The 21,161-nt window shown below is 37.8% G+C and overlaps 1 protein-coding gene across 2 annotated transcripts in view; it reads right to left on the reverse strand.

Annotated features, from left to right (window-relative positions):
• Bub3 (mitotic checkpoint protein Bub3) overlaps nucleotides 1–21,161 on the reverse strand; it is a 123,659-nt gene that overhangs the window by 18,305 nt on the left and 84,193 nt on the right. For both annotated transcript variants that reach the window (XM_070099955.1, XM_070099954.1), the window contains 2 exons: nucleotides 4,917–5,062; nucleotides 2,773–2,912 (listed from right to left, as the gene is read on the reverse strand). In XM_070099955.1, the coding sequence (XP_069956056.1) occupies nucleotides 2,773–2,912; nucleotides 4,917–5,062 (286 nt within the window). The remainder of the gene's footprint in view (nucleotides 1–2,772; nucleotides 2,913–4,916; nucleotides 5,063–21,161) is intronic.

A 21,161-nucleotide genomic window follows, 5' to 3' on the forward strand; every position in this document is an offset into this window, starting at 1 on the left:
GCCAATGCGAAGACGGGAGAGAGTAGTCTCCCAACCTCAACACTGATGACAAGAAGACGGCCAGTAACCTATACTCGGTTTAATAGAATGAAGTTTGTTATTGAGCAGATCAGACCAGCGTTTTTGCCAATGGGCGTGAAGGTGGGTAGCTATTACAGCAAAATAGTCTGTGAATGGAACACCTCTATATGAAACTGGAAGGTCATGTACTGCTGACTGCGCAGCAGTGTCTTCTTGTTCACTGCCCTGTACGTCAACATGACCTGGGACCCAACAAAAAACAATATCTTCATGCTTGGTAAAGATACGGCGTAACCAAAGTTGGATACGGAGAACTAGGGGGTGAGGTGTATCAAATTTTCGTTTAGCCTGTAAAGCACTAAGGGAGTCTGAAACAACCACAAATGATGACACAGGCATAGATGCAATACGGGTAAGTGCTGCAAGAATGGCATACAATTCAGCAGTAAAAATGCTAGCTGAGGATAGTAAATGCCCTCGCACGACACTGTCCAGAAACACTGTTGCGAATCCGACGCCGTCAGAAGACTTAGAGCCACCTGTGTACACTGCGATGGCATGAGAATGAGAGCGGAAGTGGTCAAGAAAAAGAGCGGGCAGCTACCGTAGGCAGTTGGGCTTTAGTGCAAGGGAGTGAGAAAGAACAGACTCCAACAGCTGGAAGTTCCCAGGGGGGTAGGGAAAAGTTAGATGCTACATGAACCTAGAAAGGTGGTAACTGAAGGGAAGACGAGAGCAAATGTAGGCGAAGAGAAAAAGGACGGAGCAAACAGGGGCAACGAACAAATAAGAATGTCTATTAACATCGGTGACTATTCTATATACGGAAGGATTGTGGAGATCATGAGAGTGATCATAGTAGCCAAGGCAATTGACATCATGGCGATCGGACAAGGATGGAATATTCGCTTCTGCATAGAGGCTCTCAACAGGGGAAGAGCGAAAAGCACCAAGGCATAAACGTAATCCCTGGTGATGGATGGGATTAAGGCTAGAGAGAGTAGCAGGAAAGGCCACTGAATAGATCTGGTCACCACAATTGAGTTTCAATAAAACGAGAGCTGAATGTAGGCGAAGGAGAGTTCAATGATTAGCTCCCCATGAAAGATGAGCAAGGGTTTTAAGAAGGTTCAGCCGGCTGTGACAAGCTGCCTTCAGAGAGGCAGTGTGAGGTTTCCAGGATAACCTACAGTCAAAGAGAAGGCCTAGAAACCTGACTGTATCATGTTCAGGGATACGTAAGCCATAGAGGTTCAAAGGATGATTGGAGATGATAGAGCGTCTAGTGAAAGTAATTTGGGATTAATATCGTAAGTCGAGGGTCCACTGTATATAAGTCCTATACATACGCCTAGGTGGGATACGGCCGGTTTGTTGAAAGAAAGAAGAAAGAACATACCTATTATAAGGATCAATTTATAAATCAATTTAAAATAATTAGGGCTAAGTAAGATGTTTGGTTGAGGCAATTAGGATACAAGTTATTTCACTTTTATCCTAACAATAAACAGAGAATTATCTTTCACTGGTGGGAAGTACTTCATGGCTTCTCTTCGCTTTTAAGAACTGCCAGCATTTCTATTTTTGTGCTTTGGGGCCATTATTATACAAAATTAAGAGGTATTTTTGGACCACAGTAAATCGTGGATAACTGAAACCGCGGATGCCGAATCAGTGGATAAATGGGTTCTACTGTAAATGAAAAACGACATATAAGGGGTTTGCTGCTATCCATGGTTTAGGTATCTGCAGGAGGTCCTGAGAACGTATCCCTCATGGATACAGAGGTCCAACTGTAATACTAAACAAAAAAACAGACAAAAAACACCTCACAGTTGCTATTTCAAACCAAAAACAAAGATCGGTTTTGCTTTTCCCATCATGCACTGATATATACCTTTGATGAGTTCTGGGAGTATTCTACTCGTAGAGCCTAGCCGTGGGCCAGGCTCGTCTAGCACTTGCCTGGTCAACCAGGCTGTTGCTACTGGCAGCCCAATGACCCACATAGTCATCATGGCACCTGGTGAAGATATTTGTCCAGTTTCCTCTTGAAGACTTCTACACCTGTTCCAGCAGTGTTTCTGATATATTCTAGTTAAACGTTGATTAGTCTGGAGCCATGGATGTCAATACAGTGTTTCCACATTGTGCCCAGTGCACCCCTGCTTTTCGCTGTGTTTATTTTGCACTTTCTCCCATCTCTGTCACTGCAGTATATTGTTATGGCAGTGTACAGACTGGGGCAGGATTTTTTTATACTATGCACACTCAAGACACATACCCATTCTCTCATATCTAGGCCAAAATTTCTCTCTCACAGCTCATCTGAGTGAGACGGGCTCAAAACGTAGATCTACACAAGAGACCCTGGTGTCAATGATATACATCTATTTGACAGACACTGAAGAGGTTAACAGATAAATGTATTTCAACAACGTTTATTAACAATACCTCAGCCAGACTTATTTGTTACATTTTACACTATTCAGGAATCCTCCCCTCTAAAAACTAAAGTAGAAAATGACACCTCAAGCATAACAAAAATATTTTTTTTTTTTCAGATAATCGAGAGACAAAGTTTAAGGTGAATACAGAGGCATTAATAAACTACTGCATGTAAGAACTAGTGGTAGGAATTAAAGATAAATAAAACTTACTGGTATGCCTGTGTGGATAACAAACTAGAAACTTATTTATTTTGTACTTTTTCATTCATATATCAAATTGAAATACTTATTTATGTATTACCATCATTACTGAAGCAGAGAGATGAAATGGAAGTTGGATAACGGTGGAACTGACACAATCTTTTCTTGTTGAACCCATCCCATATGTTAACATACCCATCAGAACCACCAGTGGCAAAAGTGTTATATCCATTGTGGAAGCTGAAACAAAGTGAAAGTATAAAGCATTAGCATCTACACCATAACTAAATTTTTTTATAAAATTCCTTCAGTCATCAATGTTCATATCCTTTGAACTTGAAATTGTAAAGTGTTTATGAAGACACTGATTAACAAGGACATTATCCAATTTTTTTTTTTTTAACAAGTCGGCCGTCTCCCACCGAGGCAGGGTGACCCAAAAAGAAAGAAAATCCCCAAAAAGAAAATACTTTCATCATCATTCAACATTTTCACCTCACTCACACATAATCACTGTTTTTGCAGGGGTGCTCAGAATACAACAGTTTAGAAGTATATACGTATAAAGAATACACAACATATCCCTCCAAACTGCCAATATCCCAAACCCCTCCTTTAAAGTGCAGGCATTGTACTTCCCATTTCCAGGACTCGAGTCCAACTATATAAAATAACCGGTTTCCCTGAATCCCTTCACTAAATATTACCCTGCTCACACTCCAACAGCTCGTCAGGTCCCAAATACCATTCGTCTCCATTCACTCCTATCTAACATGCTCACACACGCTTGCTGGAAGTCCAAACACCCACAAAAAAACCTTATACAGCAAATAAATGTACAGTATACCAGCATATATATAAAACAAAGATTACATTCTAAATTTAATCCGTTTTATTCTGAGAAGTGGGCGGCGGTGGTGACCTCAGGATGGCTGGAGCAACAATGTCACAAGTAATACATATTTTTCACTGATTTTAACATATAAGTATTCCCCATATTTTATACAGTATAGAAGATTAAATTTATTTTTAAAATAAGCAAGAGAGTACATGTGTGAGAGTTAATTACTGCATAAAAAACTTAACTGGAAGTATTAAAGGAAGCTAAGAAAAATAAAAGAAACACATACAATAGGCCCTGACTTACCATGTTCCAAATTACAAAATTTTACACTTATAACACTGGCACTTTGGAATCAATTACGTAATTATTTACAAACAACAATCCCTAGTTACAATCTTTACAAATATTCAAACATTTTTTTAACACACCAGCCATCTCCCACAGAGGTAGAGTGGCCAACTCCCCCCCCCCCCCTCAAAAAAAAAAAAAATCACCATCCTTCACTCCATCACTGCCTTGCCCGAGGCATGACAATACTACTATGTTCAGATGTTCACAACTGTCCTCAAAGATTTAAGTTATACTGCACCATGAATTTAAGGAAGGATCCTAGACTTCATCTTACGAAAGAAGATAAAGCAAATGCGATAGTAATTGTGAACAAGGTACATTATAGTGGAAAAATGAACACGTTATTAGAAGACAGGGAACTTACATGCCTCTTAAGGTGGTTACTGATTCTAGTTTACACCTTGATGTACCAAAGATATAGGATACACAGGTCACCCACTCACAGGACAATGAAACTTATAATGATGTCTTGGTACAACTTGAACCATTTGGTGACTAGTTAATGGTCCAAGCCAAATTAAAATGTCATTATAATTTTCATTGTCATATGTGAGGGTTATTTGTGTATTGTTCCAGTCATGGTATTGTTGCCTTTTTCTTCTTCAAAGGAGGAGGCAGCTAGTGTGTGGTAGGCTTTCAACAATTTAAAAGCAGTATCCATGAATAGGTCAATACCAGACTCTCTTGCTGAAAAATTTGGTTCTAAAATCACAAACTATGCACAGAAATTACTGGGTAATTGGTTGCAAAGTGTTAACATGGTAAGTGCAGATCACTAAGTCAGGGCCCTGCCTTGCATTTTTTTTTTTTCAATGAACCGGCCATATACCACCGAGGCGGAGTGACCCAAAAAGAGAAACAAAAGTTTCTCTTTTGTAAATTTAGTAATGTATACAGGAGAAGGGGTTACTAGCCTCTCGCTCCCGGCATTTTAGTCACCTCTTACGACACTCATGACTTATCTAGGAAGAATTCTTTTCCACTTCCCCATAGAGTCTACCTTACATAGTGTAGTAATACACTGCTGCTAACTAAGACAATGTACTAACCTAATAGCATTAACAGGAAATATTTTCTCAATTCCATCTTCTTTGAGTCTGTGGCACTTGAAGGCGTATTTCTTTTTCTGGACCTCAGGGCTGGGGTCGAGATATTCTACTGCAACTCTGCCTTCAATACTTGACACTACATACCCCTGAAAGTTCAAGATTATTAAACTATAATGTATAATTACATATAATCTACCATACTGATATTCATAAATACTGCTGCTCAGTAGTTTATCACAATTAATGTGAGGGCAAAAACTACAGGAGCAAAATTTTCTATGAAATTAATTCTGTAGAGGAAAGAAGGCCCTACTTTTATTACTGTATATCTTTAATTCCAAGAGTCAGGTGTTCATGAATAGGTGAACCAACAACATCCTACATTCTGATGCTAGGGACACTAGCTTAATTTTATAGTGAAAGCATTTTCAATGGTGTATACAGGAGGGCCTTATTTTTTATGGCTGTTAGGTTCCCGGCCCCACCAATAAGCAAAAACTGCCAGCAGATGGAAAAATCTTCCCTCTTCTATCAAAGATTCTTCCTAGCTGTACTTTTCGTATTACATTTAAGGAAATAGGAACTGATCGTTTAGATCGAGCCTCTTTACATTTCAGTCCACTCGGGGGAATCCTGAAGACTTAATTAACCCTTTCAGGGTTGGTGCCGTACTAGTACGGCTTGCACACCAGGGTTGGTGCCGTACTAGTACACAAATTCTAGCACCTTAAAATCTAGCGAGAGAAAGCTGGTAGGTGTACATATGAAAGAATGGGTCTATGAGGTCAGTGTGCGCAGTATAAAAAAAAATCCTGCAGCACACAGTGCATGAGAAAAAAAAAAGCCTCCGTGTTTTTGGTTTAAAACAGCGACTTTGCAGTGTATTTTCTTATGCTATTTATGGTTGTATTCTAGTTTTTCTGGTCTCATTTTATAGAATGGAAGACATATTATGGAAATTGAGATGATTTTGAATGATTTCACAATGAAAAGTACCTTAAAATTGAACATTTCTGCTACTTTGAGTAGCAGAAATGTTCAATTTTTGCCAAAGTTTAAAAGTAAACAAATCATGCTATGTATCCAATACACATCAACTGGCGAGTCTAATATTCTTTCACAAGTGCGTGGATATTATTTATACCATTTCTACACCATTTCTACACTAATGCAGTAGTCTGCATAACAGCAAATCTTCTATTTTTTGTGAGAATAAAAATGGAAAGCAAAAGAAATGTAACAGAGGCCTGGGGACATGACTAATGAACAGAGGAGATTATTTTAGTGCCAGGAATGTCTGTCTTGTTTATTCTGGACCCTATCTGGAAATTAGCATCTTTTGAAATTTGTGTGAAATTGGCAAAATTGCCAATTTCTGACCACTTTACTGGACAGTTGAAATCGGTAAATGGGTGGTTTCTTGTATTCATTCGATAGGAAAAAAGGAGTTCTAGTGAAATAGTTATGATTTTTGTCGACTGGTACATTGGAATTGGCCGAAAATAGAAGTGAGCGAAATCACCGATGCGTAAACATCGTCGAGACCGCTAACTTCGCGAGAGCATAATTCCGTAAGTTTTCCATCAAATTTCATACTTTTGGTGTCATTATGATCGAGAAAAGATTCTCTATCATTTCATAAGAATTTTTTTTTTTCGAAAAATTTCCGACCCCGAGAACAAGTTTAGGAGAGGGCGTGCTGACCCTGAAAGTGTTAAGGGAGGATTTCAGTGTGCGGTGCGCGAGTGAAAAAAAAATAGAAAAAAATATGGAAATTGAGTTAATCATATAGAAAAATAGCTTAACTTTTTGGCAACACAATGATACAATAATCAATGTTGTACGATGTTACTACAAGGAATTATAGTAATTTATATCATGTATGGTGACATCACCGCTCATAGAATGTCTGCTCACATGCAGTAAATTTTTAGATTTGGGGAAGGGGGGAGCTAATATGCAGTCTGGGAGACAATCAGGAACATTCTGGGAACATTTGCTTACATCAGCAGGAGAATATACATTATTTTTTTTTTATTATCACACTGGCCGATTCCCACAAAGGCAGGGTGGCCCGAAAAAGAAAAACTTTCACCATCATTCACTCCATCACTGTCTTGCCAGAAGGGTGCTTTACACTACAGTTTTTAAACTGCAACATTAACACCCCTCCTTCAGAGTGCAGGCACTGTACTTCCCATCTCCAGGACTCAAGTCCGGCCTGCCGGTTTCCCTGAACCCCTTCATAAATGTTACTTTGCTCACACTCCAACAGCACGTCAAGTGTTAAAAACCACTTGTCTCCATTCACTCCTATCAAACATGCTCACACATGCCTGCTGGAAGTCCAAGCCCCTCGCACACAAAACCTCCTTTACCCCCTCCCTCCAACCTTTCCTAGGGCGACCCCTACCCCGCCTTCCTTCCACTACAGACTGATACACTCTTGAAGTCACTCTGTTTCGCTCCATTCTCTCTACATGTCCGAACCACCTCAACCCTTCCTCAGCCCTCTGGACAACAGTTTTGGTAATCCCGCACCTCCTCCTAACTTCCAAACTACGAATTCTCTGCATTATATTCACACCACACATTGCCCTCAGACATGACATCTCCACTGCCTCCTGCCTTCTCCTCGCTGCAACATTCATCACCCATGCTTCACAGCCATATAAGAGCGTTGGTAAAACTATACTCTCATACATTACCCTCTTTGCCTCCAAGGACAAAGTTCTTGGTCTCCACAGCCTCCTAAGTGCACCACTCACCCTTTTCCCCTCATCAATTCTATGATTCACCTCATCTTTCACAGACCCATCCGCTGACACGTCCACTCCCAAATATCTGAATACACTCACCTCCTCCATACTCTCTCCCTCCAATCTGATATCCAATCTTTCATCACCCAATCTTTTTGTTATCCTCATAACCTTACTCTTTCCTGTATTCACTTTTAATTTTCTTCTTTTGCACACCCTACCAAATTCATCCACCAATCTCTGAAACTTCTCTTCAGAATCTCCCAAGAGCACAGTGTCATCAGCAAAGAGCAACTGTGACAACTCCCACTTCATGTGTGATTCTTTATCTTTTAACTCCACACCTCTTGCCAAGACCCTCGCATTTACTTCTCTTACAACCCCATCTATAAATATATTAAACAACCACGGTGACATCACACATCCTTCTCTAAGGCCTACTTTTACTGGGAAATAATTTCCCTCTTTCCTACACACTAACTTGAGCCTCACTATCCTCATAAAAACTCTTCACTGCTTTCAGTAACCTACCTCCTACACCATACACTTGCAACATCTGCCACATTGCCCCCCTATCCACCCTGTCATATGCCTTTTCCAAATCCATAAATGCCACAAAGACCTCTTTAGCCTTATCTAAATGCTGTTCACTTACACGTTTCACGGTAAACACCTGGTCCACACACCCCCTACCTCTCCTAAAGCCTCCTTGTTCATCTGCTATCCTATTCTCCATTTTACTCTTAATTCTTTCAATAATAACTCTACCATACACTTTACCAGGTATACTCAACAGACTTATCCCCCTATAATTTTTGCACTCTCTTTTGTCCCCTTTGCCTTTATACAAAGGAACTATGCATGCTCTCTGCCAATCCCTAGGTACCTTACCCTCTTCCATACATTTATTAAATAATTGCACCAACCACTCCAAAACTATATCCCCACCTGCTTTTAACATTTCTATCTTTATCCCATCAATCCCGGCTGCCTTACCCCCTTTCATTTTACCTACTGCCTCGCGAACTTCCCCCACACTCACAACTGGCTCTTCCTCACTCCTACAAGAAGTTATTCCTCCTTGCCCTATACACGAAATCACAGCTTCCCTATCTTCATCAACATTTAACAATTCCTCAAAATATTCCCTCCATCTTCCCAATACCTCTAACTCCATTTAACTCTTTGACTGTCGCGGCTGTATATATACGTCTTACGAGGTACCGTGTTTGACGTGTATATACTCATAAATTCTAGCGGCTTCAAATCAAGCAGGAGAAAGCTGGTAGGCCCACATGTGAGAGAATGGGTCTGTGTGGTCAGTGTGCACCATATAAAAAATCCTGGAGAACGCAGTGCATAATGAGAAAAAAAAAACTCGGACCGTTTTTTTTAATTAAAATGCCAACTTTGTGGTCTATTTTTGTATAGTATTTATGGATGTATTCTCATTTTCTTGGTCTCATTTGATAGAATGGAAAACATGTTATAGAAATAGAGGTGATTTTGATTGATTTTACTATAAAAAGAACCTAGAAATGGAGCTCAAAGTAGGGGAAATGTTTGATTTTTGCCAATGTTCAAAAGTAAACAAATGATGCCATTGTCCAATAAATGTCCAACTAGCCATTCTAATATGCAGTCATGAATGGGTTGATGTTATTTATACAATTATTACAGTATTGCAGTAGTCTGCATAATAGTAAGTCTTCTATTTTTTATTTGAATAAAAATTCAAAATAGAAAGCTAGAGTAATATCAGAGGGGCCTGGAGACATGACTGATGAGCAAAGAAAATGTTATTTTAGAGCCAGGAATGTCTGCATTGTTCATTCTGGACCTTATTTTGAAATTGTCATATTTTTTAGTTTTCCTAAAATTGGCCAAATTGCAAATTTCTGACCACATTATTAGGTAGTTGAAATCGGTAAATGGGCAGTTTCTTGTACTCAATCAATAGAAAAAATAGAGTTCTAAAGAAATAGCTATGAGTTTGGGCAACTGGAACAATGGAATTAGCCAAAAATAGGGCTCAAAGTGGGCGAAATCGCCGATTTGTAAACAGCGCCGAGGTCGCTAACTTCGCGAGAGCATAATTCCGTCAGTTTTCAATCAAATTTCGTTTTTTTGGTGTCATTACAATCGGGAAAAGATTCTCTATCATTTCATAAGAAAATTTTTTTTTTTCTTTTAAATTTTGCGACACCAGGAGACACCTCAGGATTGGGGGTTGCGACAGTCAAAGGGTTAATAACTCTCCTCTCCTATATACATGTAGCTCATTATTACGCTAATATCAACTATACGGCTTATTTGTCTATAATTGATCTAATATGACATATTAAACAATATAAAAACATAGAAACATGTGTTCTCTATAATGAATAAAATAGGCCATAGTATGGCCAGCTGTTGCCGCTAGTCCCAACGTATAAAATAATTACCGCTGTGACTATACCCCTTCCTATCCGGGTTCTTTGGTCCTGGTATAAGAGAAAATGGAGTGTTTGTAAGTCTAACTGCACTAGATCACTAGTTTCGTAACACAAAAAAAAAAAAAAATAGGAAAAAAAAAATTCCCCGAGTCAGGACAGTGACCTGCATTTTCAGTGAATTAAATAAAAGAATTTTCACAGGAATCATATATCAGTGATTGTTCTTCAATTTGTTTAATGTTTTTTAGAAATACAGTAGGGCCCCACTTATACGGCAGGTTAGGTTCCAGGCTACCGCCGTAAAGTGGAACACCCTTTTTTTTCCCCCCTTATAAATGCATACAAATACTAGATAACAAGTTTACACTAACATATATTAAGTTAGCAATAGAACAAGGCATCAAAAAACAATAAAAAAGTACAATACACACATACTGCACTCATTACATACCTTAAAATATTTATAGTCTTAATCTAGGGTGAGACAAGTAATATTTAACAAAAACAAAAAAAAAAAGGCACAATACCGTGACTGGAACGATACACAAATAACCTGCACATAAAAGAGAGAAGCTTACGACGACGTTTCGGTCCGACTTGGACCATTGACAAAGTCAATGACTTTGTCAATGGTCCAAGTCGGACCGAAACGTCGTCGTAAGCTTCTCTCTTTTATGTGCGGGTTATTTGTGTACAAGTAATATTTATTGTAAGAAATCAAGTGTGGTATGTATGGTAGTCAGCCGGGATACCATACCAGGCCACCCAACCTACACATAATATTCTATTACATTTAAGCATCCCAGAGCGATAAAATGCATATACAGTTTACTCATTACTTACCTTAAAATATTTTTCGTCTTAATGTAGGGTCAGGGGTGAGTAAACAAGATAAAACGAATAAATGAGAGAGAGAGAGAATGAGTACATGAGGGAGGACAGGTGCAGAGTTATGTAAACAAACCAGGCGAATGCAAGTTTTGTAAACAAAGTGTACACATCTGGTTTGTGTACAGGTTACATTGTGTACAAGATGTCTATATTGATACGGTAGAATAAATAAAGAATAACACTCCCATTCTCATGTATCACCATTTTTAGAAGAAATGATGCTCTGAGTGAAGGCAATGGAAATAAGTCATTCTGTCCGACTTTTTTGGGTTATCCTAGGTTCTCTACACACATGCTGTTACATACGATAATCTATGTAACTGTATTTGTGTATACCTGAATAAACTTACTTACTTACATACAAAAGGAATAATTTTCTACAGTTACCCCCAGTAACACATTTTCTCTTATGTTAGACTAGAGAAAATGGTATTCTTGCCATCACTCGTACAAGTTATCTGGCTACTGCATCTCATATTTATTATTTATTCTATTGTGGGGAGTATTTATCATCTTTATATATTATGTATCGAGTTTATTATATAATTTTGAAAAAAATATCATGGATGGATTAATAAAAATGTGTATATTAATGTAATATACAACATTTAACCCTTTCAGGGTCCGTCCCGTAGATCTACGGCTTTGCGTTCAGTGTCCAAACCGTAGGTCTACGTCATGAGCTCAGCTCACTCTGATAAACTGTGAGTGGTACACTTGGGCCTAGATATGAGAAAATACATCTATGTGGTATGTGTGCACCACATAAAACAAATCCTGCAGCACACTGTGTATGAGAGAAAAAAAACTGAAACCAAGATTTTCGATTAAAACAGCAACTTTGCAGTGTTTTTTCGTATGTTTTTTTATAGTTCTATTTGCGATTTCTTGGTCTCATTTGATAGAATGGAAGACATATTACAGAAATAGAGATGATTTTGATTGGTTTTAGCACCGGAAATGGCTTGAAACTGAGCTCAAAGTAGCGGAAATGTTAAATTTTTGTCGATGTTCAAGAGTAAACAAACGACCTCACACGTCTAATACACGCCAGCTGGTGGATCTAATACACATTCACAAATGTGGTGATGATATTTATACAATTATTACAATATTGCATAACAGTAAATCTTCTATTTTTTGGTGTGAATAAAAATTCATTATGTAAATAAAAAATAAAAATGGGATTTATTTGTAAAGCCTCAAAACGTAACTAATGAACCGAGGAAATGTTAGTTTAGTGCCAGGAATGCCTACATTGTTTATTCTGGATGCTATTTTGAAATTGGAATATTTTGAACTTTGTGTTAAATTGGCCAAATTAACAATTTCCGATCACTTTATTTTGTAGTTGAAACAGTTGACTTGGCGATTTCTTGTGCTCAATCGATAGAATAGAAGTAATACTAGTAAAATAGCTAAGAATTTGGTCGACTGGAATGATGTAATTGGCCTAAAATGGAAGTCAAAGTCGGCAAAATCGCCAATTCGTAAATATCGCTTACACATCAAAATTCGCGAGAGCATAATTTCGTCAATTTTCCATCAAATTTCGTACTTTTTGTTTTATTACCTTCGCAAAAAGATTCTCTACCATTTCATAAGAAAAAATAACAAATTTTTTTTTGGAAAATTCTTGGACACTGGGGCACCACTTCAGATTTGGGCCTTGGACCCTGAAAGGGTTAATGAGACTCGGTGATGATTATTATTATTATTATTATTATTATTATGATCATTTCTAATATGGCGTCATTTGTGCAAGTCGTTTGGCTACCACATCTCATATTTATGTTTATTTATTCTACTGTGTGGTGTATTTATCATCCTTATATGTTATGCATCATGTTTATTATATAATTTAAAAAAAATATCATAGATGGATTAATGAAAATGTGTATATTAACATAATATACTACATTTAATCCTTAAACTGTCCAAGCAGATCTATGTTCACATGCGTAGTGCTCCAAAAGTAGATCTACGTTTTATTTACCTATTTTCAAACAAAAAAAAAATCAAAGTTTTTTACACGTTTTCAAATATAAAAAAAAAGAAGTACTTTTTTTTACATACTTTCAAATGTTGAAAAAATGTAGATCTACGTTTGGACAGTTAAGGGTTAAATGAGACTCGGTGATTATTATCATTACTAATATGACCTCTCGAGATTTAAGACACACTTACTGATTTTAACCCCTTCAGGGTCCAAGGCCCAAATCTGAAGTGGTGCCCCAGTGTCCAAGAATTTTCAAAAAAAAAAAATTTTTATTTTTTCTTGTGAAATGGTAGAGAATCTTTTTGTGAAGGTAATAAAACAAAAAGTACGAAATTTGATGGAAAATTGACGAAATTATGCTCTCGCGAATTTTGATGTGTCAGCGATATTTACGAATCGGCGATTTTGCCGACTTTGACTCCCATTTTAGGCCAATTACATTATTCCAGTCAACCAAATTCTTAGCTATTTCACTAGTATTACTTCTATTCTATCGATTGAGCACAAGAAATCGCCAAGTCAACTGTTTCAACTACAAATTAAAGTGATCAGAAATTGTTAATTTGGCCAATTTTACACAAAGTTCAAAATATTCCAATTTCAAAATAGGATCCAGAATAAACAATGTAGGTATTCCTGGAACTAAACTAACATTTCCTCTGTTCATTAGTTACGTTTTGAGGCTTTACAAATAAATTCCATTTTGATTTTTTATTCACATAATGAATTTTTATTCACACCAAAAAATAGAAGATTTACTGTTATGCAATACTGTAATAATTGTATAAATATCATCACCATATTTGTGAATGCATATTAGACCCACCAGCTGGCGTGTATTAGACATGTGAGGTCGTTTGTTTACTCTTGAATATCGGCAAAAATTTAACATTTCTGCTACTTTGAGCTCAGTTTCAAGTCATTTCCAGTGCTAAAACCAATCAAAATCATCTTTATTTCTGTAATATGTCTTCCATTCTATCAAATGAGACCAAGAAATCGCAAATATAACTATAAAAAACATATGAAAAAACACTGCAAAGTCGCTGTTTTAATCGAAAAATCATGATTTCAGTTTTTTTCTCTCATTATATACAGCGTGCTGCAGGATCTGTTTTATGTGGTGCACACATACCACATAGATGTATTCTCTCATATCTAGGCCCAAATGTACCACTCACAGTTTATCAGAGTGAGCTGAGCTCATGACGTAGATCTACGGTTTGGACCCTGAACGTAAAGCTGTAGATCTACGGGACAGACCCTCAAAGGGTTAATGTGTACCTGCATGCCAGCACAGTATGTAAGTTTATTTAGGTACAGGTATACACAAGTATAATTATCAGAGTATATATAAAATATGAAATAGCTTTTAAAAACACTTGAAATTTTGGAGCTTCCAGACATAATGGAGACTTAGTGCTTACGAATCTCACAGAGAATGTAAACAAACCAGGTGGGGTGTGGTGACCGTATTAGAAAGTCAGGTGGGGGGAGCTGTATAGTGAGTTTTGGTCATATTTTGAAATGACCGTATTAGCGGAACGCCATAAAGTGAAACACTGTAAAGTGGGGCCCTACTATATTCCAAATATTTTGGGATTTGTGTGGGCATAAAGGGCAAGATATTTTGCAACATGTCAAAAACTTAGCAACTTTTTATTTTTTTTAGAATAAAGATAAAATATTTACAGAAAGGTTATTGAAGAAAAGATTGCATTAGCAATGTTTTATGAGTACCAAGTCCCAAAACCACCTTTCCTAGTGTCATTTAGGCAGGGGCTCTTACCAAATATCATTTTCAGTATGTGTGTTTTTTTCTTTTCAGTTGATTTTTGGGCTATCTTATTGAAACTTACACACAATAAGGAGAGTAAACACTTCTTCACGTACATCAAAAATGAAAGAAATCGAAAGAGAGAGAAAACACCTATTTTGCCAAAATCCTCCCTAGTCAGTACAGTGGACCCTAAACCAATGGCTTTAATCCATTCCAGAGAGCTAGCCTTCAGTTGAATTAATTTTCCCCATAAGAAATAATGGAAATCCAATTAATCCGTTCCAGACAGCCAAAAGTATTAAAAAAAAAATCATTTTTTTCTACATGAAATATACATTTCCCTACACAGAAAATGAGACATGCCCAATACAAACATTAATAAATACTAAAATGACACTTACCTTTATTGAAGAGTATTGTTGAGTGATGAGACACTTTTTTTTTGAACACACTGGGATTTTCACAGTGATACATGAGTAAAGGCTTCACTCTGCAATCCCCACTAGCATTACAACAAAACATGAGAGTTAGCCTGTCTTTCATAGTCTTGTGTCCTGGGAATGCCTTTTCCTCCTGAGTAATGTAGGTCCTGTTTGGCATTTTCTTCCAGAATAGGCCTGTTTCGTCACAAATATTTGTTGGAGTTGGAATTTTTCAGCTTTGCCATGCCTTATCACACTGTGTATGCCACTATGATTCTTAAATCTCTCAAACCAACCTTTGCTGGCCTTAAATTCACCAATATAAGAACAAGTTCCAGGTATTTTTTTCCTGTTCACCTGGGTGTTAGTCAACTGGTGTGGGTTGCATCCTGGGGGACAAGATTAGGGACCCCAATGGAAATAAGTTAGACAGTCCTCGATGACACACTGACTTTCTTGGGTTATCCTGGGTGGCTAACCCTCTGGGGGTTAACTTTCTTGGTATTCTCGATAAGCCGCACCAACAACAGTCTCTCCACATCTTCGAGTAGTACAGCTGACTGTGGAGCAGCAGCAGCTGATGGTGGTACAGCAGCAGCTGACAATGGTGCAGCAACAGCTGATGGTAGTGCAGCAGCAGCAGCTGACTGTGGTGCAGCAGCAGGTGACGGTGGTGCAGCGGCAGCTGACTGTGGTATGATAATATTTCGACAGCATTTCTCACCCTTTTTACCACAGGGTTGGCACTAGAAGCTTTTCTAGGGCCCATAGTGGCTTATTTAGCAGTTACAAGCACTAAAAACTATGGAATAATACAAAATATATCGCATGTACACATGAAATCGACCGCAACGGCTTGTAAACAATGGCACACTGGCTATACGTGCAGTCTTGGAGTGGCTGGGCCTGCTAAGGGCGCATGGACAGGTTCAGGAAGAAAGCCTTTAGACCAGTTTTTCGGCGTTAGTAGAGCCAATGTTTTGACACCAAAGAGAGCCGTTAGTCGATTTTGGTGTTAGACGATGCCGTCGTTAGTTGAAGGTCCACTGTACTTTAACCCTTTGACTGTCGAGACCCCCAAATCCTGAAGTCTCTCTTTGTGTCGCAAAATATTTGACAAAAAAAATATTCTTTCTTATGAAATGACAGAATCTTTTCCCAATGGTAATGACATCAAAAGTATGAAATCTGATGGAAAACTTACAGAAATACGCTCTAGGAAAGTTAGCAATCTCGGCGATATATACGCATCAGCGATTTCACCCACTTTAAGCCTTATTTTCAGTGAAATCCATTGTTCCAGTTGACCAAACTCATAGTTATTGCCTTAGAACTCCATTTGTTTTATCGACTGAGTATAAGAAACTGCCCATTTACCGATTTCAACTACCCAATAAAGTGGTCAGAAATTGGCAATTTGGCCAATTTCATGTTAATTAAAAAAGATGCCAATTTCAAAATAGGGTCCAGAATAAACAATGCAGACATTCCTGGCACTAAAATAACATTTTCTCTGTTCATTATTCACGTCTCCAGGCCCTTCCTATATTACGCTTGCTTTCCATTTTGAATTTTTATTCACACAAAAAATAGAAGATTTACTGTTATGCAGACTATTGCATTATTGTAATAATTGTATAAATAATGTCAACCCATTCACGACTGCGTATCAGAATGGCCAGTTGGACGCTTATTGGACAGTGACATCATTTGTTTACTCTTGAACATCGGCAAAAATTTAACATTTCTGCTACTTTGAGCTCAATTTCAAGGTCCTTTTCATTTTGAAACTAATCAAAATCATCTATACAGTGGACCCTCAACCAGCGATATTAATCCGTTCCGGAGAGCTCATTGTTAATCGAAATAATCGTTAGTCAAGTTAATTTTCCCCAGAAGAAATACAGTGGACCCCACGGTTAACGATATTTTTTCATTCCAGAAGTATGTTCAGGTGCCAGTACTGACCGAATTTGTTCCCATAAGGAATATTGTGAAGTAGATTAGTCCATTTCAGACACCCAAACATACACGTACAAACGCACTTACATAAATACACTTACATAATTGGTCGCATTGGGAGGTGATCGTTAAGCGGGTGTCCACTGTAATGGAAATCAAATTAATCCGTGCAAGACACCCCAAAGTATTGAAAAAAACATTTTTACCACATGAAATATTAATTTTAATACCCACAAACTGAAGAAGACATGCACAGTTACATGAAATTTACCAAGTCAACTGTTTCAACTACAAAATAAAGTGATCGGAAATTGTTAATTTGGCCAATTTAACACAAAGTTCAAAATATTCCAATTTCAAAATAGGGTCCAGAATGAACAATGTAGGCATTCCTGGCACTAAACTAACATTTCCTCTGTTCATTAGTTATGTTTTGAGGCTTTACAAATAAATTCCATTTTGATTTTTTATTCACATAATTAATTTTTATTCACACCAAAAAATAGAAGATTTACTGTTATGCAGTACTGTAATAATTGTATAAATATCATCACCATATTTGTGAATGTATATTAGACCCAACAGCTGACGTGTATTAGACGTGTGAGGTCGTTTGTTTACTCTTGAATATCGGCAAAAATTTAACATTTCCGCTACTTTGAGCTCAGTTTCAAGCCATTTCCAATGCTAAAACCAATCAAAATCATCTCTATTTCTGTAATATGTCTTCCATTCTATCAAATGAGACCAAGAAATCGCAAATACAACTATAAAAAACATACGAAAAAACACTGCAAAGTCGCTGTTTTAATCGAAAAATCGTGATTTCATTTTTTTTCTCTCATTATACACAGTGTGCTGCAGGATCTGTTTTATGTGGTGCACACATACCACATAGATGTATTCTCTCATATCTAGGCCCAAATGTACCACTCACAGTTTATCAGAGTGAGCTGAGCTCATGGCGTAGATCTACGGTTTGGACCCTGAACGTAAAGCCGTAGATCTACGGGACGGACCCTGAAAGGGTTAAGGTCCTGTAGATGTAGATTGCACAGTAGTAAGTGTGGATGTACTGAACAGGGAGTAAGTTTAGATCTATGAAGAGTGGGGGGGTGTGTTGCCAGGGATGGGATTTAGTGATTATTCTTACTGCAGCTTTTTGTTGGGTTATTATTGGCTTTAGGTGTGTTGCTGCAGTTGATCCCCAAGCACAAATAGCATAGGTGAGGTATGGATAAATAAGTGAGTGGAATAGTGTGAGAAGGGCATTTTGCAGCACGTAGTATCGTATCTTGGAGAGGATCCCAACTGTTTTGGATACTTTTTTGGTTATGTGTTGGATATGGGTGCTGAAATTCAGGTTGTTGTCAACGTATAGGCCTAGGAATTTGCCCTCATTATGTCTGGTAATTAGAGTGTTGTCGATCTTAATGTTAATTTGTGCATCTCCTGCTCTGCTACCAAACATAATACTGTATAGTAGGTTTTGTCAGTGTTAAGCGTAAGTTTATTGGCTGTCATCCAAGTCGATATTTTGATCAGCTCCTCGTTAACAATGGTGTTGAGGGTGGCAAGATTAGGGTGAGAGATGACATAAGTAGTGTCGTCAGCAAAGAGAATGGGTTTCAGGTGTTGGGATACGTTTGGAAGGTCATTGATGTATATGAGGAAGAGCAGGGGACCAAGGACACTTCCCTGCGGAACTCCAGTATCAATAGCCATGTTGTTGATGCTGTGTCTTTAATGGTAACATACTGATACCTATTAGTAAGGTAAGATTTGAAATAAGCAAGCGCATGGCCTCTTATACCGTAATGGTCAAGTTTGTGGAGTAGGATGTCGTGGTCTACTGTGTCAAAAGCTTTTCTTAGGTCAATAAAAATTCCTAGTGGATATTCCTTATTTTCCAATGCTGTGTAAAGCAGATCTAGCATTTTTATGATTGCATCATTAGTGCTTTTATTTTTCTTAAATCCAAATTGGCAGGGGTTGAGTATGTTTTGTGCTGTTATAAATGAATATAGTCTCCTGTGCACGAGTTTCTCAAAGATTTTGGATAGCAATGGTAAGTTTGATATTGGCTTATAGTTGTTTAAGTCTGTAGGGTCACCACCTTTATGTATTGGTGTAACCCTCGCCATCTTGAGTAGTTTCGGGAAGGTGCTAGTTCTAGTGACTTGTTAAAAAGTAATGAAATAGCATGCGAAAGGATATGGGCCGCTCGCTTGTACAGTAATGGTGGGACATTAGACAGATTCCCTGAGTTGTTTTTAAGGGACTTTATAATCTCGGTGACTTCCGAGGGCTCAGTTGGTGCAAGATAGAAGGAATTTGGGAAATTCCCATCTAGGTACTCCCCGGCATGGGCATTAGTATGTGGGATTTTATTGGCGAGATTAGATCCTATGGTTGAGAAGAAGTCGTTTATCTTGTTAGTTGTGTCAGTGGGATGTAGTGGTGTTTCATTAGGTTTAGTTAGGATAATATTCTATGTTTTTTTCAGTTTGTGGGTCCCTAGAATCTGAGAGTGTGTTTTCCAGGTCTTTTTTATATCTCCTCTTGTGTCAGTGAATCTACTGGAGTAGTATAGTTGTTTGGCTTTCTTTATTACTTTGGTGAGAACTGATGAATAGTGTTTAAGAATATCTTTGTGTATTAAGCCCTGTCTATATTGCTTTTCATATTGGTGTTTCTTGTCAATGGATTTCAGAATGGTGCTGGTTAGCCATGGGCAACCAAGCCGTTTGTTTGTGATCTGTTTCGTTTTTATAGGACAATGTTTGTTGTATAGTCTAAGTAATTTGTTAAGAAAAATGTCTGTCCAGTCATCAATACCATTGGCCTTGGAGAATTCTGTAGGCCAGTCAACAATCTCTAGGTCAGTTGTGAACTTCCTTATTGAGGCCTCGTCATGGAGTCTAAATGAGACTTTGTTGTATTCAAGCGGTGGTTTATTAATGTTTGTCAGGAGGAAGGTAGGGTAGTGGTCTGTAGTGCTGTCTGTGATTATCCCTGATTTAAGGGGGGCTAGTATATTGGTCCATATGTGGTCTATTATGGTTGCACTTGTCTCAGTGAGCCTGGTTGGTTTAGTTATTGTTGGTATGAGAAGTGTGTTGTTCATATTGTTGATGAAATCAGTTACAGGCTGATCATTTAGTAAGCCAAGGTTGATGTTGAAGTCTCCAGCTAAGAGAAGGTGGTGCTTATTCATTTGTCTGTTTGTTATTAGTGACTTTAATTTCTCACTGAAATTTGGGATGTTTGTGTGAGGTATCCAGTAAATGGCACCGATTGTTATAGGTGTCTTAAGGTTTTTTACAGTAAAATTAGCAAAAATGTATTCCCCATATTCATCACTAAAGCAAGTGGTGCTAATACAAGATAATTGGTTAGAGTAATAGATTGCAATACCACCCCCAACTTGGTTTGGTCTGCAGTTGTGAATTGCTGTGTATCCTGGTAGAGAGTAGATATCTATTGTGTCCTGCTTAAGCCAGGTCTCAGTAAGAATAATGCAGGAGAAGGGTGTCTTTAGTGATTCAAGGAGTGCCAGGAGGTCATCATAGTGTTTGCTTAAGGACCTGATGTTGTAGTTAAGTACTGATAGACTTTTATCATTGTTTAGGATAGTGGTGGCTTGTGATGCTGTGTAATAAAGGCAGTTACTTTCCAATAGGTTTTGATTGGGTGTCAGATTATGGAGGTTTAGATCAGGGTCAACGTGATCAATCATCTTCTAGGTTTAAATTATGGTTATTTATATCCTGAGTTATGTGTTGAGTTCTAGTACTGATATCTATAGTGGTGGGAAGCTTGGATAAGTATATAGCTAGAGTATTTTGGCCATATAGAGTATAGTCACTACTACACATAATGAAGTTGATGTTGTCTATGTGTTGTGCTGGAATGAACTAAAGTACAACTAGTTATAAACTAGTAATACAGAAATACAAATTTAAAATAGAAAAAGACTCACTTGTAATTGCACTAA

Source organism: Cherax quadricarinatus, chromosome 70 (genome assembly GCF_038502225.1).
Source record: "Cherax quadricarinatus isolate ZL_2023a chromosome 70, ASM3850222v1, whole genome shotgun sequence".
NCBI lineage: Eukaryota > Metazoa > Arthropoda > Malacostraca > Decapoda > Parastacidae > Cherax > Cherax quadricarinatus.